General features: G+C 41.8%; 1 protein-coding gene across 1 annotated transcript; it reads left to right on the top strand.

Moving 5' to 3' along the window:
- Window positions 1–229: 229 nt before the first annotated feature.
- Window positions 230–22,172, top strand: pomp (proteasome maturation protein). Its single transcript, XM_084326572.1, has 6 exons — window positions 230–305; window positions 606–706; window positions 7,762–7,822; window positions 16,761–16,862; window positions 19,845–19,938; window positions 21,510–22,172. The coding sequence occupies exons 1-6, from the start codon at window positions 300–302 to the stop codon at window positions 21,575–21,577; spliced, it is 432 nt and encodes a 143-aa protein (XP_084182698.1). The 5' UTR covers window positions 230–299; the 3' UTR covers window positions 21,578–22,172.
- Window positions 22,173–23,260: the final 1,088 nt, after the last annotated feature.

The following is a 23,260-nucleotide window of genomic DNA, read 5'->3' as shown; positions in this document are numbered from 1 at the left end:
ACATACAACACATCGTTGATAACACACACACAAATATCAACAATTACATTATGATTTGTACAATGACGATCAAGTAATGCTAACATATAGCTAGTTTTCCTATTATTAAATAAATCATTAAACAAGTATTGCGTGTGTTTCCCCGTGTTGGAGAAAACAAAGACAACGTAAGGCTGAAACAAAGGAACATCTCTTTGACGCAGGGCAGCGCCGTCGGACGTGACGTCACATGTACGCGACCGGACCGGAAGTTATTACACAGCGAGTTGCCAAAGTGGAAGAAACACAACAGCGCGACAATGCTGGTAAGTTAGGAATTTACAGCAGATAAATAACACCGTGTCCTATCGTAATTACGGAGATTGTCATTTTGTGATATTGTTTTACAGTTGTGTGTCATGTTTTTCGACCAAACATTCTTATTTTCTGTTCTGCTCTGCAGCTCTCTGCATTCGGGTTGTTTTCAATTTGATTAGTCACTCGAGTCGAAGCTAACGCAGCTAGCCAGCGCGATTCATTTGTCATCGGGAATGAATGGATACCAGAATAATAATGTGCTAATTCACGAACAGGCTGTTGAGATGTTACTTTTTGTGTTTTCCTAGAATACCAGAGGACTCCGCTCCCAGCTAAAAGACAGCATTCCCGTGGCGGGTTTCTGTCCACAAGGGGCTTATGATAGCGTGCAGGACACTCTTCGAACCGGGTGAGACAATCGGTTTGATTGATTGATTGAACACTTCATTAACATATTGCAGAATGGGTACAGTACAGCTCAATACATACAATTGTTAAGGGGATGCAGACCAGAGAAAGACTTTCGTCTTGTTTACATCAGGGTCCCCCATTTTCAATTCATCATAACACATATGACCTACACGACTTACAGGACCTAACAGTGCAACTGATGGATTTATATCTAGTATCTTTTAGGATCTAGGATCTTCTATCTAAAGCTAGCTCTGCTCTGCTATCTAAAATCACTCTGGGCCCTATGGGTCCTGGGACCAGAATACAAATAGATCTTGACCACTGAGGAGTTGTCATTCCCTAAAAATATACACATTACAGTTTAGATTTGACACATAGATTTGCCCCATAGATTACTCCATATTATATCATGTTTTTTTTGTTTTTTTTATATATTTTTTTATCTTATGTTGTGGGACTTGTACAGCACTTTGGTAAACTTTGTTGTTTTTAAAGGGAAGATGAAGCAGTGCGATAAATACATATTCATAGCATCACATTAGTATTTAGATAAGCCACAGAAGAAGTCACGTTATAAAAATAAGCAGTTTCTAAGAAAAAACGATTTGTTGTGTACATTTCTGAAGCATTTAGCATTATGGGCGCGGCCATTTTGTTGCTGACGTCATACCGTGGCTTGGGTGTATACACTCTGGTTAGCTGCCTATATTGAATGGGTCAGTCAGCAAATAAAATGTTGCCTACAAAACAACGGGACCGCGGTGGTTCTGTTTGTATTGCTCCTGGCTGTTCAAACTAATTTTACCATGTGAGAGAGAGGAAAGTTGGTTAATTTCCACAAACTACCAGTGAAAAAAACAGTGTTGTTGACATGTTGGCTCGGGCTGCCTGCACCCAGACGGCGCGACCAGCCTGTTGGACAGGGAAGGAGGATCTGCAGCGAACACTTCATTGCCTCGGATTATGTTGTTGGGGTGGGATGTTTGTCCAGAAGACCACTAATCAGCTGAAGCCGGACGCGGTTCCCTCGGTCTTCGACAGACAGACCGGCGTTAGCTCTCGGGAGCGATCGCTAGCTAGTTGGCACCAGCCGGGGCCAGGCGTTAGCTCTCGCTAGCTAGCGTTAGCAACCGGAGCGTCGCGGAGCATTCAGCCTGCTGGCTACCTAGACCCACTTCAACCAGCGTCGCGGAGCATTCAGCCTGCTGGCTACCTAGACCCACTTCAACCAGCGTCGCGGAGCATTCAGCCTGCTGGCTACACAGCTTGTACGGCTGAATGCTCCGCGACGCTCCGGTTGCTAACGCTAGCTAGCGAGAGCTAACGCCGGTCTGTCTGTCGAAGACCGAGGGAACCGCGTCCGGCTTCAGCTGATTAGTGGTCTTCTGGACAAACATCCCACCCCAACAACATAATCCGAGGCAATGAAGTGTTCGCTGCAGATCCTCCTTCCCTGTCCAACAGGCTGGTCGCGCCGTCTGGGTGCAGGCAGCCCGAGCCAACATGTCAACAACACTGTTTTTTTCACTGGTAGTTTGTGGAAATTAACCAACTTTCCTCTCTCTCACATGGTAAAATTAGTTTGAACAGCCAGGAGCAATACAAACAGAACCACCGCGGTCCCGTTGTTTTGTAGGCAACATTTTATCTGCTGACTGACCCATTCAATATAGGCAGCTAACCAGAGTGTATACACCCAAGCCACGGTATGACGTCAGCCATGACGTCAGCAACAAAATGGCCATCCCATGTTGAAAACAGGGATATTATATTATATTTTTCAGACAAATAAGATAGATTTCACATTTGATTATAGAACCCTGTCTTACACAAGGTACACAACAAACAAACTAGGATCACATTGCTCACTGCTTCATCTCCACTTTAAATGTGCTCTATAAATAAAGTGGATTGGATTAATGAATTAAGTAGCCCCTTTCGTGACTGTGACACAACACGGCTGTGTGATTTAATTCAAGGTGGATCGCTGTTGTCGTTTGAACAACTTCAGATTTCATGGGAACTACCAATCCCCCAAATCAAGAATGTTTAAGATGAATGAAGTAAGATTTAGATTATTTGAAATATGGCCTGTGTAGACTAAACTATGCACAGAATTATGTCAGTCTACAAGGTCCGGCAATGTAGACCTTGTAGACTCCACTACAGACCAATTATCAGTGAATGTTCATGCATTTGTAAGAAGGGCTACTTCCACAAAAAAACAAAGAACTCACCAAAACATCTCGGTAGCACCTTATCTAAATGTTCTATTTCATATATGGAGATTCATATTTATTTATGTATTGCATGCATTTCTACATTTTATTTCCTATTTTGTTTATTCATCCCAGTATCTTTCTTTCTTATGTGTGGAATTCTACAAGGCATTTACATTCACATTTACATTTAGTCATTTAGCTGACGCTTTTATCCAAAGCGACTTACAAGTTCTGTACGACAGGTCATCAGGAAGAATACAACTATCAGCTGAGTAACAATATTCATCAAAGTGTTGCGTGTTACAGTGTAGGTTAGTTTATTAGGACAAGTGCATGACGGTAAGGTTAGTTAGGGTTAGATTTTTTTAATTTTATTTTAATTTTATTTCAGATAATGGTTGAAGAAGTGCGTCTTTAGTCGACTGCGTGGGGTGGGTAGTAAGGCTGAGCCCGAACCCTGTTTTTAGGGTTCGAACGTTCGCCAGGGTTTATCGAACGAACGTTCGAACGTTCGTTTTTTGTAATACATTTTTTATTACATTTTTTTTTTATATCTTTTTTTCGTTTTGTGGCATTAACGTTATATAGTTAGTGTTACACGTTCAATAACAGGTATTCACTCTTGGTCGACGGGAAGGAGAGAGGCGCGCGCCTCGGCTCCTTCCACAGTCTACCTAGGAACGGGGGACGGCAGAGAGACAGAGAGACACCGGCGCGGGGGTCCCGCCGGGCTCCCAACACGCCTGCCGCCTTGGCCAGAGTTGTTTCCAACGCAACCACCTCCCGCCATGAAGCTCACACTCCGTGGCCGAAAAAGGCTGGTATTCATTAATGAGCCTTCCGCAGGTTCATCTATGGAAACCTTGTTACGACTTTTACTTCCTCGGCGGGGAGCTAACGCTACGTTAAGCTTCTCTCAAGCAGATCAATGGCGGCATTGCCGGAAGTAAAAAAAAAATAATAAACGCTTGCCGATTGGTGGTAACAGCAGAAGCGGGTGCAAGCGGTGTGACGTATAGGAACGGGGGACGGCAGAGAGACAGAGAGACACCGGCGCGGGGGTCCCGCCGGGCTCCCAACACGCCTGCCGCCTTGGCCAGAGTTGTTTCCAACGCAACCACCTCCCGCCATGAAGCTCACACTCCGTGGCCGAAAAAGGCTGGTATTCATTAATGAGCCTTCCGCAGGTTCATCTATGGAAACCTTGTTACGACTTTTACTTCCTCGGCGGGGAGCTAACGCTACGTTAAGCTTCTCTCAAGCAGATCAATGGCGGCATTGCCGGAAGTAAAAAAAAAATAATAAACGCTTGCCGATTGGTGGTAACAGCAGAAGCGGGTGCAAGCGGTGTGACGTAATTGGCAGAATCGCCTGTCATTCAATCAAAATTGTTCTATTGCATTGGTTGAGACGAGAGCTCTGGTTGAGTATCCAGCAACAGCCCGGCAGAGACCATACTGGTTGAGCCGAGCGACTCGGGGGACGCGCCGCTTCACATCGCCTCACCGTAGTTGCGCCTGCTTTATTTTTTTTCACCGAACGTTCGAACCCATTAATTAAAGTCCGAATGTCAGCTTAACGAACGAACGTTCGAACGTTCGGGTTCAGCCTTAGTGGGTAGTTCATTCCACCATTGTGGGGCAAGGACTGAGAATAGGCGTGTAGGTGGTGTATATGTGTTTGAGGATGATATCCTTCAAACAGGCAATAGTGATGATATAATTTGGGCAGTGCTGAGCTGGGTTACTTTCCTCCAGTGTATTTGTCCCCCGGCCCCACCCAATGGCCCCATGCGCACACACACACCGAAGTAAAATAAAAAAGCGAGAAAAAATTAATATTTTTGTCTTCTTTTTTTTAACTTCGATTTTTTTTTAATGTTCGAAGCTTGTGACATCGAACAAAGCTTCGAAGTATTTAAGACAGCCCTAGGTAATAATAATAATAAGCAGCTCTGTTTTCTTTCTTCCTTCTACCCCAAGATGCACAGTAGATAGATAGATGGATGCAGTGTGCTTGTTTTGCAGTGAATGCCGCGCCGCGGTAATAATAATAATATACCCAAGATGCATAGTTTATCAGGTGACTTCCTACGTTTGGTCCGCGTTTGGTCCGATGAAGCGAACCGAGACCTATGTTTTTGGTCGGACCAGAGTTTGCGTGTTTGGTCCGCGGACCGAGTTCGATGCGCATTCACACAAACCCAAAAAAGCAGACTATCGAATTCTTGTCCGATAGTCCGGACCAAACAGCTCCTGTGTGAAAGCGACATAAGAATAGACCAACTGGCCTGTTAACACTTAGACCTGAGAAATAGAATCTATCTCAAACTCTGCTACTTTATATTACAAATAATCTTTTATTACAAGAACCCTCTAGTCTGCCATTATATTTAATCTCTGACTCAGCAGAAAACCACTAAAGTACCAGACGGCCCAGCATGTCCTCGAATATCACCAGGGTGAAACCATGCCTTTAAATGATCAGACCTGTCGTACCATGTGTTACCAAAACTCTGGTAGGACAACCTGCTGATGTATACAAGCCAGAAACCAGACTTGTTCACTCATTCTGATATCCTTGCTACTCTGCGAAGAGCTTGATACTGTCACTATTGAGTCCAGATCGATCTGTCTGTATTTTTTCATGCAACCTTCAGAACCCAGATAAACGAGCACATCTTCTTGCTAACAAAGCAACTTCTGTCTTCGTGTCCACTTTTTTGATCTGAGTCTCTGCCATCAAAGAACCCAGATCTTGAGTTCTGACACTTTCACAACCTTCACCTTGGCATTATTATACTATAGTATTATACTATACTAGAGTACGGAGAACGGAAACTCAGAAGTAACCTTAGCTAGAGCCATATGGAATCTGCGATCACGGAATCGCGGACAGAATCGCGGAATTGAGCAATAAAAGTGGAATCAACTATATATATATTTTTTTTTTTTAATGTTGTGGGACTTGTACAGCACTTTGTCAGTGCTGTAAAGTTTAAACCTTTTTAAATCTTAGACAAACAAAACACTTTGCTTTCATGAAATATTGTAAGCCGTCATTTGAGGCTTTATAAAAGCAGCACAATGAACACAAATCTGTCAGTGCCGAGTCCGACCTCATCTTAAATAACAAACAGCATTGCTTGTTGTAGTTAACAAAGAGAGGCAGAGTTGATTTTGCAAAAATATATAATTTTTTTTTTTTTTTATATAATCGAATTTTATTTTCATATTCGAATCCCATGCCCATCGAACGAAGCTTCGAAGTATTTAAGACAGTCCTATTAAATGGACTGTTATATCTTATTAAATTGTGGACATTTATTCATTCCCACTCTTAGACACTATTTCTGATGGTAAAATTAGCGTACAAAGCAAAATACAGAATTCTGAAATATTAAAACGGAATTTGGAAAAAAATAAAATGGAATTTGGAAAAAAATAAAACGGATTTCATATGGCTCTACCTTAGCTGTGGTCTTCCACTGCTGTGTAATAGGGTAGGATGAGCTATAGCCTGTGTAGCTGCTGTCATAGACCATCATAGCCCCTTTCGTGACTTTCGGTTTGCAAGCTTGTGACCGCAGTCACTTATTTATCCGTGGCCACCACTTCAGAAAATATCAACCAAGCGTGAATGTGTGGATCACGTTGTGTCAAAGATATATCAGATATGAATTTCAAAGATACCCAGCGTACAATATGGGTTTAACACAGCTTTACGGTGGGGTCTGGAAGCTCGGAGTTGCTAATAAACAGTTTTAAAACATTGTTACTCGACGAGTGGTATTTACAGACCGAACGTCCATCTCCGGCGTTGGTGTCACAGCGCATGCGCACCAGGCAGCCTAATAGCGGCACCAGTTGCTGTTTGCTTTCCGTAGCTCAGGTTCTGGATTAGCCCCTTTCGTGACTTTCGGTTTGCGCATGCGCTGTGACACCAACGGTGGAGATTGACGTTCGGTTTAATTCGGTTTTAGGGTTACTGTAGGTTAGGGTTATGTTATTTAATTATTTTGGGGAGCCAGCCCCCCAAACTCCTGAAATGCATAGAAATCTATGAAATAAATAAAACAATCTGACATTTATATTAAAAAAAGCTAGCCCCCCAAACATCTAAAATACATATAAATCTATGCATTTTGGAACAGTTACTATATATATATATAGTCAAGAAAGCATTTAGCCATACTTAAAGTTTAAAGTGCTTTACTTGCATTGAACATTGCATTGAACATTGAACATTGAGGAGACATCATTACAATGCTAAGTGGATGAAGACCAAGAAAAATACTTTCGTCTTGTTTACATCAGGGTCCTCCATTTTCAATTCATCAAGACATTTATGACATACAAATATACAGTACTGTGTAAGAAAAAGAGATCATAAAAAATATATATACATCCGAAGGGGATGAAACTACATTGCAGGCGGGGATTTGGACATTTACCGGGGCCAGTTTCTAATTGCAGCCACTGCCACCTGTAGGTGCTCTTTGAGGGCGGTTTTGAAGGAGGGTAGGGATTCACATTATTTTACGGCTGTGGGTAGGGCGTTCCACATTATTGTGGCATAATTTGCGAAACGTGTTTAGTCCCTTGTTTGAACCGAATCTGGGTTGAACATGATTTGTGGAACTCCCTCTGGTGTTGTGGTCGTGTTATTCACTGACCTTAGGGAAGTATTTTGATGTATTTGGACAAATATTGGATTGCTGTCCCCACCGTTCAGTCTGTGGTCATCTTTAGAACCAAATTACCTCTACATTTAAACTTATTTCCACATTTGTGTTTTTTTCTCTCTCTTTCTCTGTTCTTCCACACAGCTTCACCAGTGTGAAGAATGAGCTGCTTCCGAGTCACCCGCTGGAGCTGTCGGAGAAGAATGTGAGTAAACTGAATATGGGTCACACTGACATCTCAGTATGAATGTTGAATGACTGGTTATGATTAGTGATAGGCAGATTCATCAAATTGGGCCGATATTTTACATATTTTACTGGCATCGGCCGATAAATAACAAAATGTCTGCAGACACATTTATTTTCTTATTTTCTTTCCCTCTGTGTATGCGTCTGCTTCAATACACCAAGCTAAATTGGCACAGTGTTTAATGAGAGATAATAGTGGATTTGTGGGACAGAATCGCCTCTCTAACATTAGTCACTTGGTAGATGATATGAAAAATATGTGCACTGCAGATCTACTTGAGCAAACCGAGACAATAACATTGCTGCAATGAATGTAGAATGGATGGGTTATAGGCGAGTCAATCTATGAAAAAAAAGCACTTAACCCAAAAAAAATTTATACAAAAGGTTTTTCGATGGATTCCGATAGTATTGGGCGTGCTAAATAACATACTAAAAGTCGACCAAAATCGACCCCCCCCCCCGAAAGCCGCCATTTCCAAGATGGCGTCCCAGATGGCGGTGGAGATATTAAAATGGCTATATCTCAAATTGAGAATATGGTGCAAAGGATTTCTCAACTGATTCTGGTACCTCTGGGCATGTTCACTAACATAATAAAAATCTAGGAAAATACACCTTCCAGAAAGGCTTAATTTTCAAGATGGCGTCCAAAATGGCGGCAGACCAAGCTTAAAATGGCTATATATCTCAATAGAAAAAAATATATAACTATGATTTTTCACTTGATTCTGGTACCTCTAGACATGCTTGTGAACATACTAAAAATCTAGGAAAATACACCTTCCGGAAAGGCATCATTTTCAAGATGGCGTCCAAACTGGCGCCCAGGACTATACAAATACAAATAGCTTACTAAAAAAGGTGTTTGCACTCTCCAGCTCTCAAGCTAGCATAGTTGAAGCCTTCTTTTTGACCGTTATAGTTAGAGGTGTTTGCACTCTCCAGCTCCCAAACTACCATCGTTGAAGCCTTCTTTTTCTGAATCAGTTTCTTTCTTTCTTTTTCTGACCTAGTCCTGTGTTTGGGCATGTCTGGGCGTGTCTGACCTGGCAGTGTTATTTAAGCCCCAGTTTCATTCTAGTCTTTGACAGAGGTGTTTGCACTCTCAGCTCTCAAGCTAGAATAGTTGAATCCTTCTTTTTGACCATTATCTGATTTCTAAAGTGATGAGTGAATTCAGTGCCCAGATCTGTCCCATTTGTAAATTGGAAGATGGAAGTGATTTTGTTGAGATTCGTCAGAAAGGTGCTGATGGGATCAATAAAGCTAGTGTTAAAAGAGGTGACACTGTTCATGTGACTGCTGGCATGAAAGTACATTCAGAATGCCGCAAAATGTACATACATAGCCGAGATATTGATTTACATTTACAGAGGAAACAGAGCGGTGAATCAAGTACCACTAATAAAAGGACTAGTACTAGGCAGTCTGAAGCTCTATTCAATAGCCAAACTGATTGCCTTTTCTGCAGCACAATTACAAATGTTCATGAAGGACGTGCCGACTACAGTTACGTGAAAACAGACAACTTTGCAAAGTCTATATTGCAAAGCTGTGATAAACGAAATGATGAGTGGTCATTCAAAGTCAAAGGTAGAATTGAATACTATAATAGTGATCTACATGCTGCAGACTGTGTGTATCATAATGCTTGTAGCACACATTTCCGGTGTGACCATGATGTTCCCATGGAATTTCAGCCTGATTGTAATCCAAAGCGGAGAAAGTCTGGAAGGCCAAAGAATGAGGACCAAGAACAAGCCTTCTCAAAAATGTGTGCTTACTTTGAAACGAATGATGATGGACAGCTGACTGTTTCTGCACTTAGGTGTAAAATGCAAGAGTATTTGTCTAAGGCCGATTCCATCCCATATAGTAATCAATACCTAAAAACATTGCTGATGCAACGATATGCAAATAGCATATTTATTGCAGAAGGAGATGGCTTGGATTGTATTGTTACAATAAGAGAGAAAACATCAGACATACTCAGATCCTACTATAACAACACAAAACAAAACAGTGATGAAGAGTCTGAGAAGAGACACTTACTTGAAACAGCTGCAAAACTCATAAAAAGTGACATAATGACTAATGTTCCACTTGTTAATGAGTACCCGACTACAGAGACACTAAAACTACAGAATGCCCTTGATTATATTCCACAATCACTCCACATTGTGTTAAAAGCTTTGTTTGTCGGTAAAGAGACAGAGCAGAAAATTGCTAGTATTGGCCACGCAATCATACAGGCAGTCCGACCACGAGCTGTCCTTGCCCCTTTGCAAATTGGCCTAGCAGTGCAAATGCACCACTTAAACCGGTCTCGGTTCATTGTAGATATGCTGAATAAAATGGGAGTCTGCTCTTCCTATTCTGAACTGCAGAGGTTTGAAATGAATGCTGCAAATTGTACTGCACCAAACATGCTTGGTAAGGATATTGATGTGTTGAACACGACCGTCTTATTTGCTGCAGACAATGTAGATCATAATATTCTAACAATTGATGGGAAAGGGACATTTCATGGGATGGGCATGATAGCTGCCTTGACACCAGGACAGAAGACAGACCAAAGGATTCCGAGGTTCAGAATTAATGAACTGAATCTTGTGCAGAGGTCAAAAGTTGTGATAATAGATTATCACTTTGCCAAACACTTTTGCAGAGACACCACATTTAAAGAACTTCCAAGACTCGCAGAATGTAACAAGATGGTTGATCTGCTTTGGGAGTTATCGTTCAATTTCAAACAGCCTGCACCTGGTTGGCAGGGGATGATGCACATTATTCATAAGGGAGATGAACATCCAGGGCAGTCTTCAGTGAGATACTTACCAATGATAGACATGTACTCCGGAGACAAAACATGCATTCTGTCAACACTGGAGTTCATTTGTGGTCTGGCATCCAAACACCACCTTGCCCCAGTAGTTACATTTGACCAACCCCTATATTGGAAAGCAGCAGAGATAATCCTAGATTCACCACAGTGCAGTCACCTCAAGTCCTTTGTCCTGCTCCTAGGAGGATTTCACACATTTATGAATTTGCTAGGAGCAATTGGTACACTGATGGACGGTACAGGACTTAAGGACATTCTAGGGGTAGTCTATGGGGAGAACTCAGTAGCCCATATGATGACAGGCAAATCAGTTCAGAGAGCATTCCGTGGCCATCTTCTGGTTGACAAATGTCTTAACCGCATGATAATATCAGAAATGGTAGATGATAGTCATGAATTTGCAGCAATGGTTGAACAGTCTGAAGCAATGTATACCTCAATAGTTAAGGGTGAAATGCCATTGGAAACAGTGTTCACATCAGAGACCCTCATTACAATAAATGAAGAGCTGGGAAAAAGGAAGATGGAACTGTGTGCTAGATCCAAAACTAGTCAGTTGTGGCTAAATTACCAACGCATGTTAGAAGTTGCTAGGTCACTGATAACAGCAGATCGCACAGGTTCATGGCTTTTGCACCTACGCGCTGTTTCTGAATGCATGCCGATATTCGCTGCGGCTGGGCATTACAATTACTTGAAATCGGCACACTTTTATGTCCAAGAGATGAGTCAGCTTCACATCAACCACCCAGATGTCTTCAGACAATTTGAAAAGGGTTTTCATGTTATCCGTCGCAGCAGCCAATCATGGGCAGGCCTCAGCTCAGATCTTGTAATCGAAACAACATTGATGAGGTCATTGAAGACTACAGGAGGGATGACACATGGAAGTGGAATGACCGACAATCAGAGATCCCTTTGGACAATGTCAAAGGGCATAACATCAGAGTATAACACCGCAATGCAGGAGTTCTCAAACCAGACATACACAACATCAGAACAGCACAAGGATTCAACAGAGGCAAGGATGAAAAGGGATGCTGCTGACCTGGAGAAGATCACTTCAAAACTTGCTATATGTTCACCTTTCTCTCCAGACTCTTCTTTAAGGAATGTTGTTACAGGTGTTGTCGCTGAGGATGGAGTGAACGTGCATGATTATGACTCTGTTGGACGCAACATCATGCACAAAATGATCGGACAGCCGGCATTCACATTTTCATTTAGTAGAAAGGATAAAGCCATAACCCTTGGACAAAAATCGTCTATCAAGGTTGCTCCTGATCGAATCATTGATTCTGCACTTCTTTTTCAACGTTTCCTTATTGTCTCCCAAACTGGAGAGCTGTCATTGGAGGAGGTTATGCGTTACGAACTCAGTCCTTTCCCTCCTGCCCTCTTTGAAGCCGGAAACGTCTTCCGCAAAGCTGATAAACCACAACTAGCGCACGTGATCTGTGATCATGCAAGTGATGCAATCCTAGATTCTGTACCAGAAATGGAGCATTATGTTCTTGATGGTGGTTCACTCCTTCACCGAATATAATGGAAGCACGGACAAAGCTATGGTAAAATTGCACAGTCATATGCAGACTTCACCATCCAACATTATGGCTCAGCTACAACCATTGTGTTTGATGGCTATGAGGATGGGCCATCCATTAAAGACAACACACATCAAACAACAATATTCATCCCATTGTCAACTTCACTGCTGAGACGGAGTTCTCAGGTAAGAAGGAGGAGTTCCTGTCAAGAGATCTGAATAAACAGAAACTGATCCACATGATAAGTGATGAACTGAAAGAACGGGATTGCACTGTGGTCAATTCACTTGGAGATGCTGATGTAGACATAGTAAGGGCCGCAGTGGGATCATCTCTTCTTCACACCACGACGCTGATTGGAGAAGATACTGATCTCCTCGTCTTACTTCTTTACTATGCACAGAGAGATAGCAAGGGCCTTTATTTCAGATCAGACAAGTCGAAAGCTGATGGCAGTTTTAAAGTGTACGCCATAAACCATTTGAAAGAAGTACTCGGACAGGATGTGTGTTCTCAGTTGCTGTTCATCCATGCTGTGACTGGCTGTGACACAACTTCCCGGATCTTCGGAGTTGGCAAAAAGACAGCATTCCAAAAACTTGTAAAAGGGGATCCTGTCCTTCAGGCTTGTGCCAATGCATTCACTGTACCAAACCAGACAACAGAGGTGATCGATGACCTTGGGTGCCACGCAATGGCTGTCTTTTTTGGTGGAAAGTGCACAGATTCGCTTGCAAAAATGAGATATAACATTTTCAGCAAGAAGGTTGTCTCAGCTTCATCAACGGTAACGCCTGAACGTCTACCACCAACTGAATCTGCTACCAAATTCCACTGTCGTAGAGCATACTACCAGGTCATGGTCTGGATGGGAACAGATGATGGTATAGATGCTCTAGACTGGGGCTGGAACCTGCAGGACAATAGATTTGTCCCACTCATGTCAACAATGAATGCTGCTCCAGACAGTCTCTTGAAGGTCATTCATTGTAACTGTAACTGAGGGGTACAATTCCCTGACTGTATTGATAAGTATGGTATCATTAAACCACTACCGTCTTATGCACTTTAATTACTGGCCATACAGTACATGATATATATAATGATGAACACTTCCCACAATGAAATCGGTTCCACACAAAGTTGTAATTAAGTATTTATTGCAGCAAAAGGTACATAATATACTTCTCTATTTCACTTTGAATGCGCTTATAAGGCAAAGGAATGTGCATAGGCAAATCAATAACGAATGTCCATTCTCTGGTTACGCAGGAGGTAATTATACAACTTGAATCTTAGGGAATTATATCTATGGTACACTAGTAATATAGCGGGAGATACTGGAAGGGTCCCCCCGGTTGTAAGCCAGCAAGGGTAGAGGATCTGTCGGTAATAGAGTCTGGGTCAACGATGATAAGGAGACTCCGAGTACGGGAGACGGTGCAATAAGATCTTGATCCACAGACGAATACAGCTGTTCTCCATAGCCTGTAGCTCCACAGGGAAGAAAGCTAGCCTGCCTCAGGCTTCTGAGGGGCAGACTCGACGTGGCTCCTCACAGGGTAAATCCCACACACGTGTGGGCGTCGGCGATTCTCCGCTCCATTAATCACAGGACCAAAAGCAAATATAATCCAGCCGTAAAGGGCTATGCAGTCGTCGGGTAGATAATCCAGTGTACATGTCCACACGGTCCTCGTCTAGGGCTCCTCGGGTGAAAGCGCCATGAAAGCAGCCCAGCCTGGATAAGCACTCTAGCTGATACGAGGAAAACGTTGGTGATGCTGGTCACTGTAGAACTTTAGCCGCACGATACACTATACACAATTAGACTATTACTGACTTAATAGAATATGTCGCACTCGACGGTATAGCGCCAAACTCTGACACTTCAGTTATTAATTCGCACACGGTCTCAATGCTCTATTTGGGGCCAAACAGGCCATACTTCACCGCACGTAGTATCGTGGGTGAGGCTTCAACTTATTGGGTAACATACTTCTGTATTCACCTGCGCCGTATTTATACGCTTAGATGAATAAACTAGTACCAGCTTTATTCCTGTCTCATATCCTTGCGCAATACCATTCATGTCCAGGCATGTCCCCGGCGGTGACTTTGAACCTGACTTTGGAGGCATGGCCTTGGCGCCTGTGGACCGCTGTCCAATAGGAGAATGAAATATTATGGTCTGTACTAGGCTAAAGGCATATTCCGTGTATATGTACAAGGAATATACAAGGGATATCAAACGATATACAAATATTATGCAATATATATCAATCAATAAATATATATATTCGGTTTAATCTGATCCTTTGTAACAGTAACTGTACCACTGCCTGCAAGACACTTCGCTGCTCATGCAGAAAATATGGACTACCTTGTACTACTGTCTGTGGACCATGTCAACTTCATGAATGTGACAATCCACATAACAAGTTTCTCCCAGAGGATCCTGATGATGAGTAGGCCTAAAGACCACAATAAGTGGGTCATTTATTTTGTGTTCAACACCAAAGCCAGCTTTCTAGGTTGAATATAACCAATTTTAATTTTAGCCAAAATAAGCTACAGGCAGCCATTTTGATGATGCATTCCTAGCAGATATATTTAGCTAGATATTTTGCTCGTTATTAATGTATAGAGGTGCCAGAATCAGTTTATAAATCCTTTAGAAATGTTTTCCCATTTGAGATACAGGCATTCTAAGCTCCCAGTCGTCATTTTGGACACCATTTTGAAAATTAAGCCTCTTCGGAAGGTGTATTTCCCTAAAACTTTAGTATGTTCCTGAGTATGTCTAGGGGTACTTGGGGTACCAGAATCAAATGACAAAATCATTTATATAATTTTTATATTGACATATATATAGCCATTTTAAGCTTGGCCAGCCGCAATTTTGGACGCCATCTTGGAAATGAAGCCTTTCTGGAAGGTGTATTTTCCTAGACTTTTAGTATGTTAGTGAGCATGCCCAGAGGTACCAGAATCAGTTGAGAAATCCTTTGCACCATTTTCTTAATTTGAGATATAGCCATTTTAATCGCCCCGGCGCCATCTGGGACGCCATCTTGGAAATGACGGCTTTCGGAGGGGTCGATTTTGGTCGACTTTTAGTATGTTATTTAGCACGCCCAATACTACCAGAATCCATTGAAAAACCTTTTGTATCAATTTTTTTGGGGTTAAACCATATATTGACTCGCCTATTAGTGTTGTATGGAGTCCACATTGAGCATCCTGATGGCCTGGGGATGGAAGCTCCTTTTGAGTCTCTATGCTGGCCATGAGACTCCTGTAGCACTTGCCTGGCCGCAGTTGTTTGGGTGGCTAGAGTCTTTGACTATTCTCTTAGCCGTGGCTCTGCAACACCTGGTGTAAAATTGTGCGTTCGGCTGATCAAGCCACTTTCTGCAGTCTGCTGCGGTCATGTGCAACTCGCACCATTTCCCCCACCTCTCCTCAAACCTTTCCTACAGTAGTCTCAATACATATGTCAACCTTTCCATCACATAGATCTCATGGATCACGTCCATCCATTCTCCCTCCGTCTGCAACACCTGACTCATCCACTTCCTTGTAAGAGTCTTTTTGGTTGCCACCCTTAATGTTGAAAAATATATACTTATCGTCATTGTCCCTTATATCAAAATCTATTTTCCCCAAATACATCACTTTGAATTTTAATGGTATTTCTACTTTTAGTATTTTCCCATGTACTTGTGTAATTAGAGGGAGAATGGATGAACAATCTAAAGAAAATATGATTGTGGATGATATATTTTTTTTTAAAGATTTATTTTTTAGCGTTTATCGCTTTTTACTACTGGGCAGTCCAGTAGAGAGAGAGGAAGAACGGGAGACAGAGCAGGGGGGAAGACATTTGGCAAATGACGCCGGGTCCGGGAATCGAACCCGGGTCGGCCGTGCCACGACGCAGCGCGTTACATGGTTTGCCACTTGGGCGCCCCTTGGTGGATGATATCTTGTTGTTTTCCATTGTTGTTTAAATGGCTGCATTTTTATATAGCGCTTTTATCCAAAGCGCTTTACCATTTGTTCCTCACATTTTACCCATTCACTCACACATTCACACACCGACGGCGGAGGCAACCATGCAAGGTGCCAACCTGCTCATCAGGAGCAATTAGGGGTTAAGTGTCTTTCGCAAGGACACATCGACACGCTGCACGGGGGGGCGGGACAAATTCACTTCCCATTCCCATTTCTCCTTGTTATATAATATATACTGAGTCTGTCGGTTTAACCTCTTAAAGTTCTGTAATCCATTGTATACTTTCGCTATAATCCTTCTACACTGCTTCTACTACATTCACTATTTTTAATGTCTGCTTTTCATGTGTCTGGGCCTGTCAATTCCTGGCAGAATGATCATGAATCTCATTGAAACTTAAAATGTAACGTATGACAATGGCATATGGCAATGACAATGGAATTCTTACAAAATATGTCTTGTTTTTTTGTTTGATCTGCAGTTCCAGCTGAACCAGGACAGGATGAACTTCTCCACTCTTCGAAACATCCAGGGTCTCCACGCTCCCCTCAAACTGCAGATTGAGTTCAGAGCAGCCAGACAGGTAACACTCGCAAGTGTCCCCTCTACCATAGCATTGCTAAACAAAATACCCTGGTACCTGTCATGTGTATATGTGCTGTGTTTATATAGGTATGTGTGTATAAATGCGGATGTATTGCTAATGGGTATGTGCATAAATGCGGATGTATTGATATATGTACGTGTGTATAAATGTCTGTATCCTGTATTGATGTCCTTCATGTTGATATGTTGTCTATGTATACTGTATTTATTAGGGGTGTAACGATGCAACCTCACACCGATTAATTTCGATTACGATTATTCAGGCAACGATTCAATGCATCATGAAATCTCTTCATTTGACCACGATTCGATACATTTTCTATCAGTTAATTCCCCCAAAAATGTTGAATATACAAATGTGGCTGGGGGAACTGATTCACTCAGCATGAATGGACTATAGGTCAATAAAAACAATATACACATAATTTTGATTATAATCTATTCTAACATATTGAAATCGATGCATTTAAATTAATCGATGCATCGTTACACCCCTAGTATTTATATAAGGCTCTGTACAGACTGGCAAAAAACCTCCTTGAAGGACAATAAATAATCTAAACTGGAACCCCTTTTAAACTCCCGCTTAAAGATCCCCTCTACTAAAAAAAAAACATGTTTTTTGTATGGTTAACTCCTCTTGGGGGCATGGTTTTGACTATACAGATTGTTATTGGTGCCGAATGTGTCACCAGGCACCTTTTTTCACATTCTTTCCCTGGAGAGGGAGAGACTCTCTGTACCTCCTTGAAATCTGAGTTGCGTGTGTGATGTAACTAATAGATGTCGCCTATCATGGTCTAATATGTGGTAACTTAACACCCTTTAGTGTCCATATACACGGCATGCTGAGTGAGTATGTGTTGACATGTCCTGAAAGAAGATAATCTTCCTGGTAAATATCGATGGGTGCTTGTTATTAATTTGCATATTCATAGATCCTTGCATTCTCAATGAGGGTAGAGAGGCTGCTGAGCCATTTTCAGTAGTTTATTGAACAATTTGGGGGGGAAGCCATATTTATTTATACAAATTGTTATTCAATAGACATTTTTGAAGGGTTTACATGCATCTGAAGGAGGTCTTTAACTTAATGTTTTAGGATGGGATACAATAAGATGAGAACTAGGATGGGGGAGGGGGGTTGTATTGTTGTCGCCAGCGCCACACAGCAATGATGGGACCGATATGCAGAAAGAGGTAAATAAGAATACACACGCACAACTAAATGATGAGAGATAAAACCCAAGCTAATCCAAAGAAAAGTAGTAAAACATTTATTTGTCCATTTAAGCAGATTTAAAGGTGAGCAAAATATTTTCTGATGTCAGTGCCGTGATTCAATCACTTAATTTGGCCTGTAATGGGCGGCATACCTGAATGAATGAATGAAAACTTTATTTAACAGATTGCAGAATGGGTACAATACAGTACGGCTCAATACATACAATTGTTAAGGGGATGCAGACCTGAGAAAGACGTTTGTCTTGTTTCCATCAGGGTCCCCCATTTTCAATTCATATAGACATTTATGACATACACAACATACATGACATTTATGGCATAGGGACATATAGGTATTTAGTACTGATACATTTGTGACATAAGCGGTATTCAAATATACAGTACTGTTACCCCTAGATCCTGACAGAGTATATACATATGATGGGGAGGGGGGACTGTACATTAGGAGGGGGTGGGTGGGTGGGAGGGAAATATACATACGGCAGGGAGGGAATATATACATGCGGTGGGGAGGAGACTGTCTATTGTCTGAGATGACAATCTTGTCCGGCAAGTGTCGTTATATTACGAGGAATGTCATGAGTCACTTATTGACATGTCCCTGTTCGCCGGCACAGCGTATTTGACACCATCACAAACCTTGGGATCTCTGTAGATGTTGGCAAAGCCGGTTCTGCGCTGCAGTACTTGCACTATTGACCCCAGTACAGGGTTCAGAGGAGCTGCCGGTTCTGCGCTGCAGTACTTGCACTATTGACCCCAGTACAGGGTTCAGGGGAGCTGCCGGTTCTGCGCTGCAGTACTTGCACTATTGACCCCAGTACAGGGTTCAGGGGAGCTGAAAGGGTCAACCTCCTTTTTTGATAGGATTTACATAATATATTTACATATTCAGTTTATTTTCCTGTGAATTTCCTCAACCACCTGCACCTTGCTCCACATCCCCGACTGCCCGTCCAAAAATGTTCTTGTTTTCTCGAATCCGCTCCTGTTCTTACTCCGACTGTATAGTGGTGAGACAAGATGTACCCATAGAGCTGAACATATGGAGAATGACACAAATCGCCTTCTATCTATCGTTAGTCTTTAGACCTGTTCGCCGTATACACAAATCGCCTTCTATCTATCGCTAGTCTATAGACCTGTTCGCCGTATACGTCAGACTCTGTGTGCGCACATCACCGGGGCAGAAAGGAACGTAATCCTGGTCAGAACAACAGGGCAGACTACAATATATTTGCATTTGTTAGCCATGCTAGCGATCTAAACAATCAATCTATGCCAAAGCTAGATATGTAAAAGGTGAAAGACACTCTCAGCCATGCTGATTTGGCTAAATTACTTCCAGCCGTTTTCGTGTGAAACAACTTTTAGTCAGGGGAGTGCCATGCTTTCTCCATAGAGCCCCGTCGTATTCTTTTAGCACACCAGCTTGCGCAGGTCCGGGGTTACGGGTAACTTAGTCACGTGACACAGTTGGTATTGCTGATTGGCTCGGACAGTCGGACACAGTATGTTTGTAAACAGCAAACGGGTCTATTGTGCGTCATGTGTGAGGTCCTATTGTTCATGTCGTCATACGGTGAAATTCACCTTTTGTCACCAAGACGCCCGAGTCCTTTCTCTTTCCCCCCCCCCCCCTCCTTTTCCTCCTTAAATCATATGTTCTTTTATTTTCCCTCATGCCTCCTCATCACCTCTCCCCCTCTCCCAGATCCAGCGGCTGCCGTGCCTGCAGAGCTCCAACGTGGCCCTGGACACGCTCCAAGGCAACGACGAGGTCATCGGCTTCGAGGACATCCTCAACGGTGAGGCGACTGGTCGCGCGATAACAAGACTGTTGCTTGACTCTTGTTTATTAGGCCAATAATGTGACTTAAGGGTCCAATGAAAAGGCATTCCAGAGTGTGTCTTACTTCTTTGGTGCGATACGTTTGGAAATGAAATGGCACATTTGGTGCGGCTGTAAAAATAATACCGGGACAATACCACTTGTGCTTTTTAAAGGCCATATGGGCCGATATCGATCGACTGGCAGTATATATCAGTGCTTCCCAACATGTGATCTCATGTACTCCGACTGTAGATTTAGGTTCATATTTATTTGTACAGTGCAACGGAAAGAAGTTTGGCATCTAACTACAGTTCAAATGTAACATTAAAGTGCAATATACAATGTACAGGTGATTAAACTAGAGTATATATAAATTAGTACTACAGAGTAATAATGTTAATAATCAGATGTATGTACAGTGTTTTAGTATTATTATGTACAATGATACAGGTATAAAGACCCTACTGACCAGTGGTATAACTATTAAGAGTAGGTAAGGGCTATGTATAGATATAGTATTACTACAGGTATGTAAAAAGGATTATATGCAGGTATTTGACAGATGTGGATAAATATATATTAGTGCTGTCAATCGATTAAAATATTTAATCTGATTAATTGCATGATTGTCCATAGTTAACTCACGATTAATCGCAAATTAATCACATTTTCTTTTTTTTTCTTTTATCTACCTTAAACGGATATTTTTCAAGTTTTAATACTTTTATCAACATGAGAGTCAACAAATGCTTGCTTTATGCAGCCATTTAACATAAAAGGCATCCAACACATGCATTGCAAATTTGCATCAAATTCTAAACAGAGTGATGCACAAAATAACTTAAAAGGAAATAATAATTTAAAACAATGAATAAAGTGTGCATGAAATAATAGGGGAAAGAAAACGTTAGGAACTTGTTACATTCACCCACAAGGGCTGAGTACTCACCACCCCCCCCTCTCACTCACACACACACACACTCTCCCAGCTCTCTTTCTCTCTTGCCCCTTCCTCATCTCTCTCTCTCTCTCTCTCTCTCACTCACTCACTCACTCACTCACTCACTCACTCACTCACTCACTCACTCACTCACTCACTCACTCACTCACTCACTCACTCACTCACTCACTCACTCACTCACTCTCACACACACACTGAGTCAGAAACAAACATAGTATCAATAATACACCTGAGTGAAGTCTAGTAAAAAAGTGGCGTTAATAGAATCGTGCGTTAATACCGCGTTAACTTTGACAGCCTTAATATATATACACACACAGTGCAACATTATTGGACATGCTATCCTACAGAGCTATATGTGTTCTATACAGGTATATAAATGAGTATTACCTGCCATGTCATGTCTCCATGTGGGAATTTCCTTCCTGTTCTCCTGGCATTGACACTGCAGTCATGTTTCTTCAATTGTGGTGTTGATGATACAAGAGGTCTTTGAGTAGAAGACAGAACACTGGCTAGTTTCACCCTGTCCTGAAACTGACTCACCCATGTTGTGCAATTGTTTGTTTTATTCACTTTTGTAGATCCAGCCCTGAGCGAGATGATGGGCGAGCCCCATATGATGATGGAATACAAGCTTGGGCTGCTGTGAATGCGAACACACACACGCATACATCTACACACACCTACATACACACATTCAGGTTGTTTATCTGCTCTGATATATGATTAGTTAAAACAAAAGAGTCTGTAACCCCAGGTCTTTGAGAATTCTAACATGCTTGATCGTTTATACTATAAACCTAGACAAAGCCTGGATGTTTCTATAGACCTAGACAAAGCCTGGCCCCCAAAAGAACATAGGCACTTGTGGTAGACTTGAACGTATCCAACTTCATGATGTCATATTTGACACCGGCTGTCGGTCTCAGCAGTCTTATGGGCTAATTTTAGACATTAGCCTTTGACGTACAACCAGGCTGTTAATTGGGAATAAATGGAAAATCAAGAATTCACTATTTAGTTGTCTTTGGACTTTGTAATTGTATGTGGTGGTAATCTTGCATAGGCCTCGCCCCATCTTGGCTCCCAAGGATCTCAGTTACTGGCTTGTCAGTTATTTTGGCATGGATGATCTGCAGTCATTTGAAATTTCAGCAACTCCTATGTGACAGAAGGCAGTCACTACTTTTTATATGGCTGGATTCCCCTTAGTATTTCTAATAAACTTCCTTACACAATCATAACGGCGTGCATTCATTTGACATAAAAGGTGATGATGGTATTGATTATTGTTGTTTTGCCGGTATTCTGGCATTGTTCAGTATACTGGTAATTTCTCAGCAATACAAATCTCATGAATGATTATTAAATGTAATCACCAGAAAGGCATTGAAACAATTATTAGTATTAACACTTTCAGGGCCAACCATGTATATATACGCTATTGGGCGCCAACGGTTAACGGCCAAAAAAATATATATATACGTTTTAGATTGTTTTCCCTTTTATTCTATTGTAATACCCTATTCAATGTCAGGGAGCTGTATTTTGCCTGTAAAAGGCAGCCATACTGGGACTCGGAAGATGCAGTACCGGCCAGATCCTGCTAGTACAGCGCTGTATCGAGAATGCAGTAACCCCTGTTCCAGACCGGGTGCCACACTGAAAACGCTCCGGGCGCTCATTTCTACTAACCTGAACCTAGGGCTTCACCCGATCGCATTGAATAGTTTTCGGGACCCCCGATTCATTATGCTGTGATGGGTTATGTCTAGGGATGCTCGATATTGGCTTTTTTACCGATACCAATATTCCGATATTGTCCAACTCTTAATTCCGATACCGATATCAACCGATACCGATATATGCAGGGTTTCCCCCCAAAAAAACTGAATAATTTCAGGTAATTAATAATTTCACTGGATGCATTCAAAAGGCTTTCTAAATGTAAGCATTATCTGTGCAAAATATGATAATTAAAAAAGTAAAAATTAACATTACATATCTCTTGTTGTTGAATTAAACCAACATGCATACTTTTGACAAATAAAATAAGAATTGGTTCTTACTTGCTTGCCTGGGTAAATAAAGGTTAAATAAATGTAAAAAAAAAAAAAAATTTCTTTCCGATACCGATATTTTCCGATATCACATTTTACTGCCGATATCGGCCGATAATATCGGTCGGCCGATAATATCGGACATCCCTAGTTATGTCATCGACCAAATGGACATACGATCTACCAGATAGCGATCAAATAATTTGAATATTCTTTTTGGAATCCCACAGGTAAGAACAATTTGATGTTAATTTCAGCTTCGTGCAAGGTTC

Source organism: Notolepis coatsorum (assembly GCF_963971535.1).
Source record: "Notolepis coatsorum genome assembly, chromosome: 12".
Lineage (NCBI taxonomy): Eukaryota > Metazoa > Chordata > Actinopteri > Aulopiformes > Paralepididae > Notolepis > Notolepis coatsorum.
The sequence above is the reverse complement of the archived record's forward strand: the minus strand, read 5'-3'. Positions and strand labels throughout refer to the sequence as shown.

Excerpts from the sequence above, each read along its gene's own strand:
- pomp (XM_084326572.1), top strand. Across the intron at positions 16,863-19,844 it reads AGTTCAGAGCAGCCAGACAG|ATCCAGCGGCTGCCGTGCCT; the intron begins GTAACACTCGCA and ends CCCCTCTCCCAG. Across the intron at positions 19,939-21,509 it reads CTTCGAGGACATCCTCAACG|ATCCAGCCCTGAGCGAGATG; the intron begins GTGAGGCGACTG and ends TCACTTTTGTAG.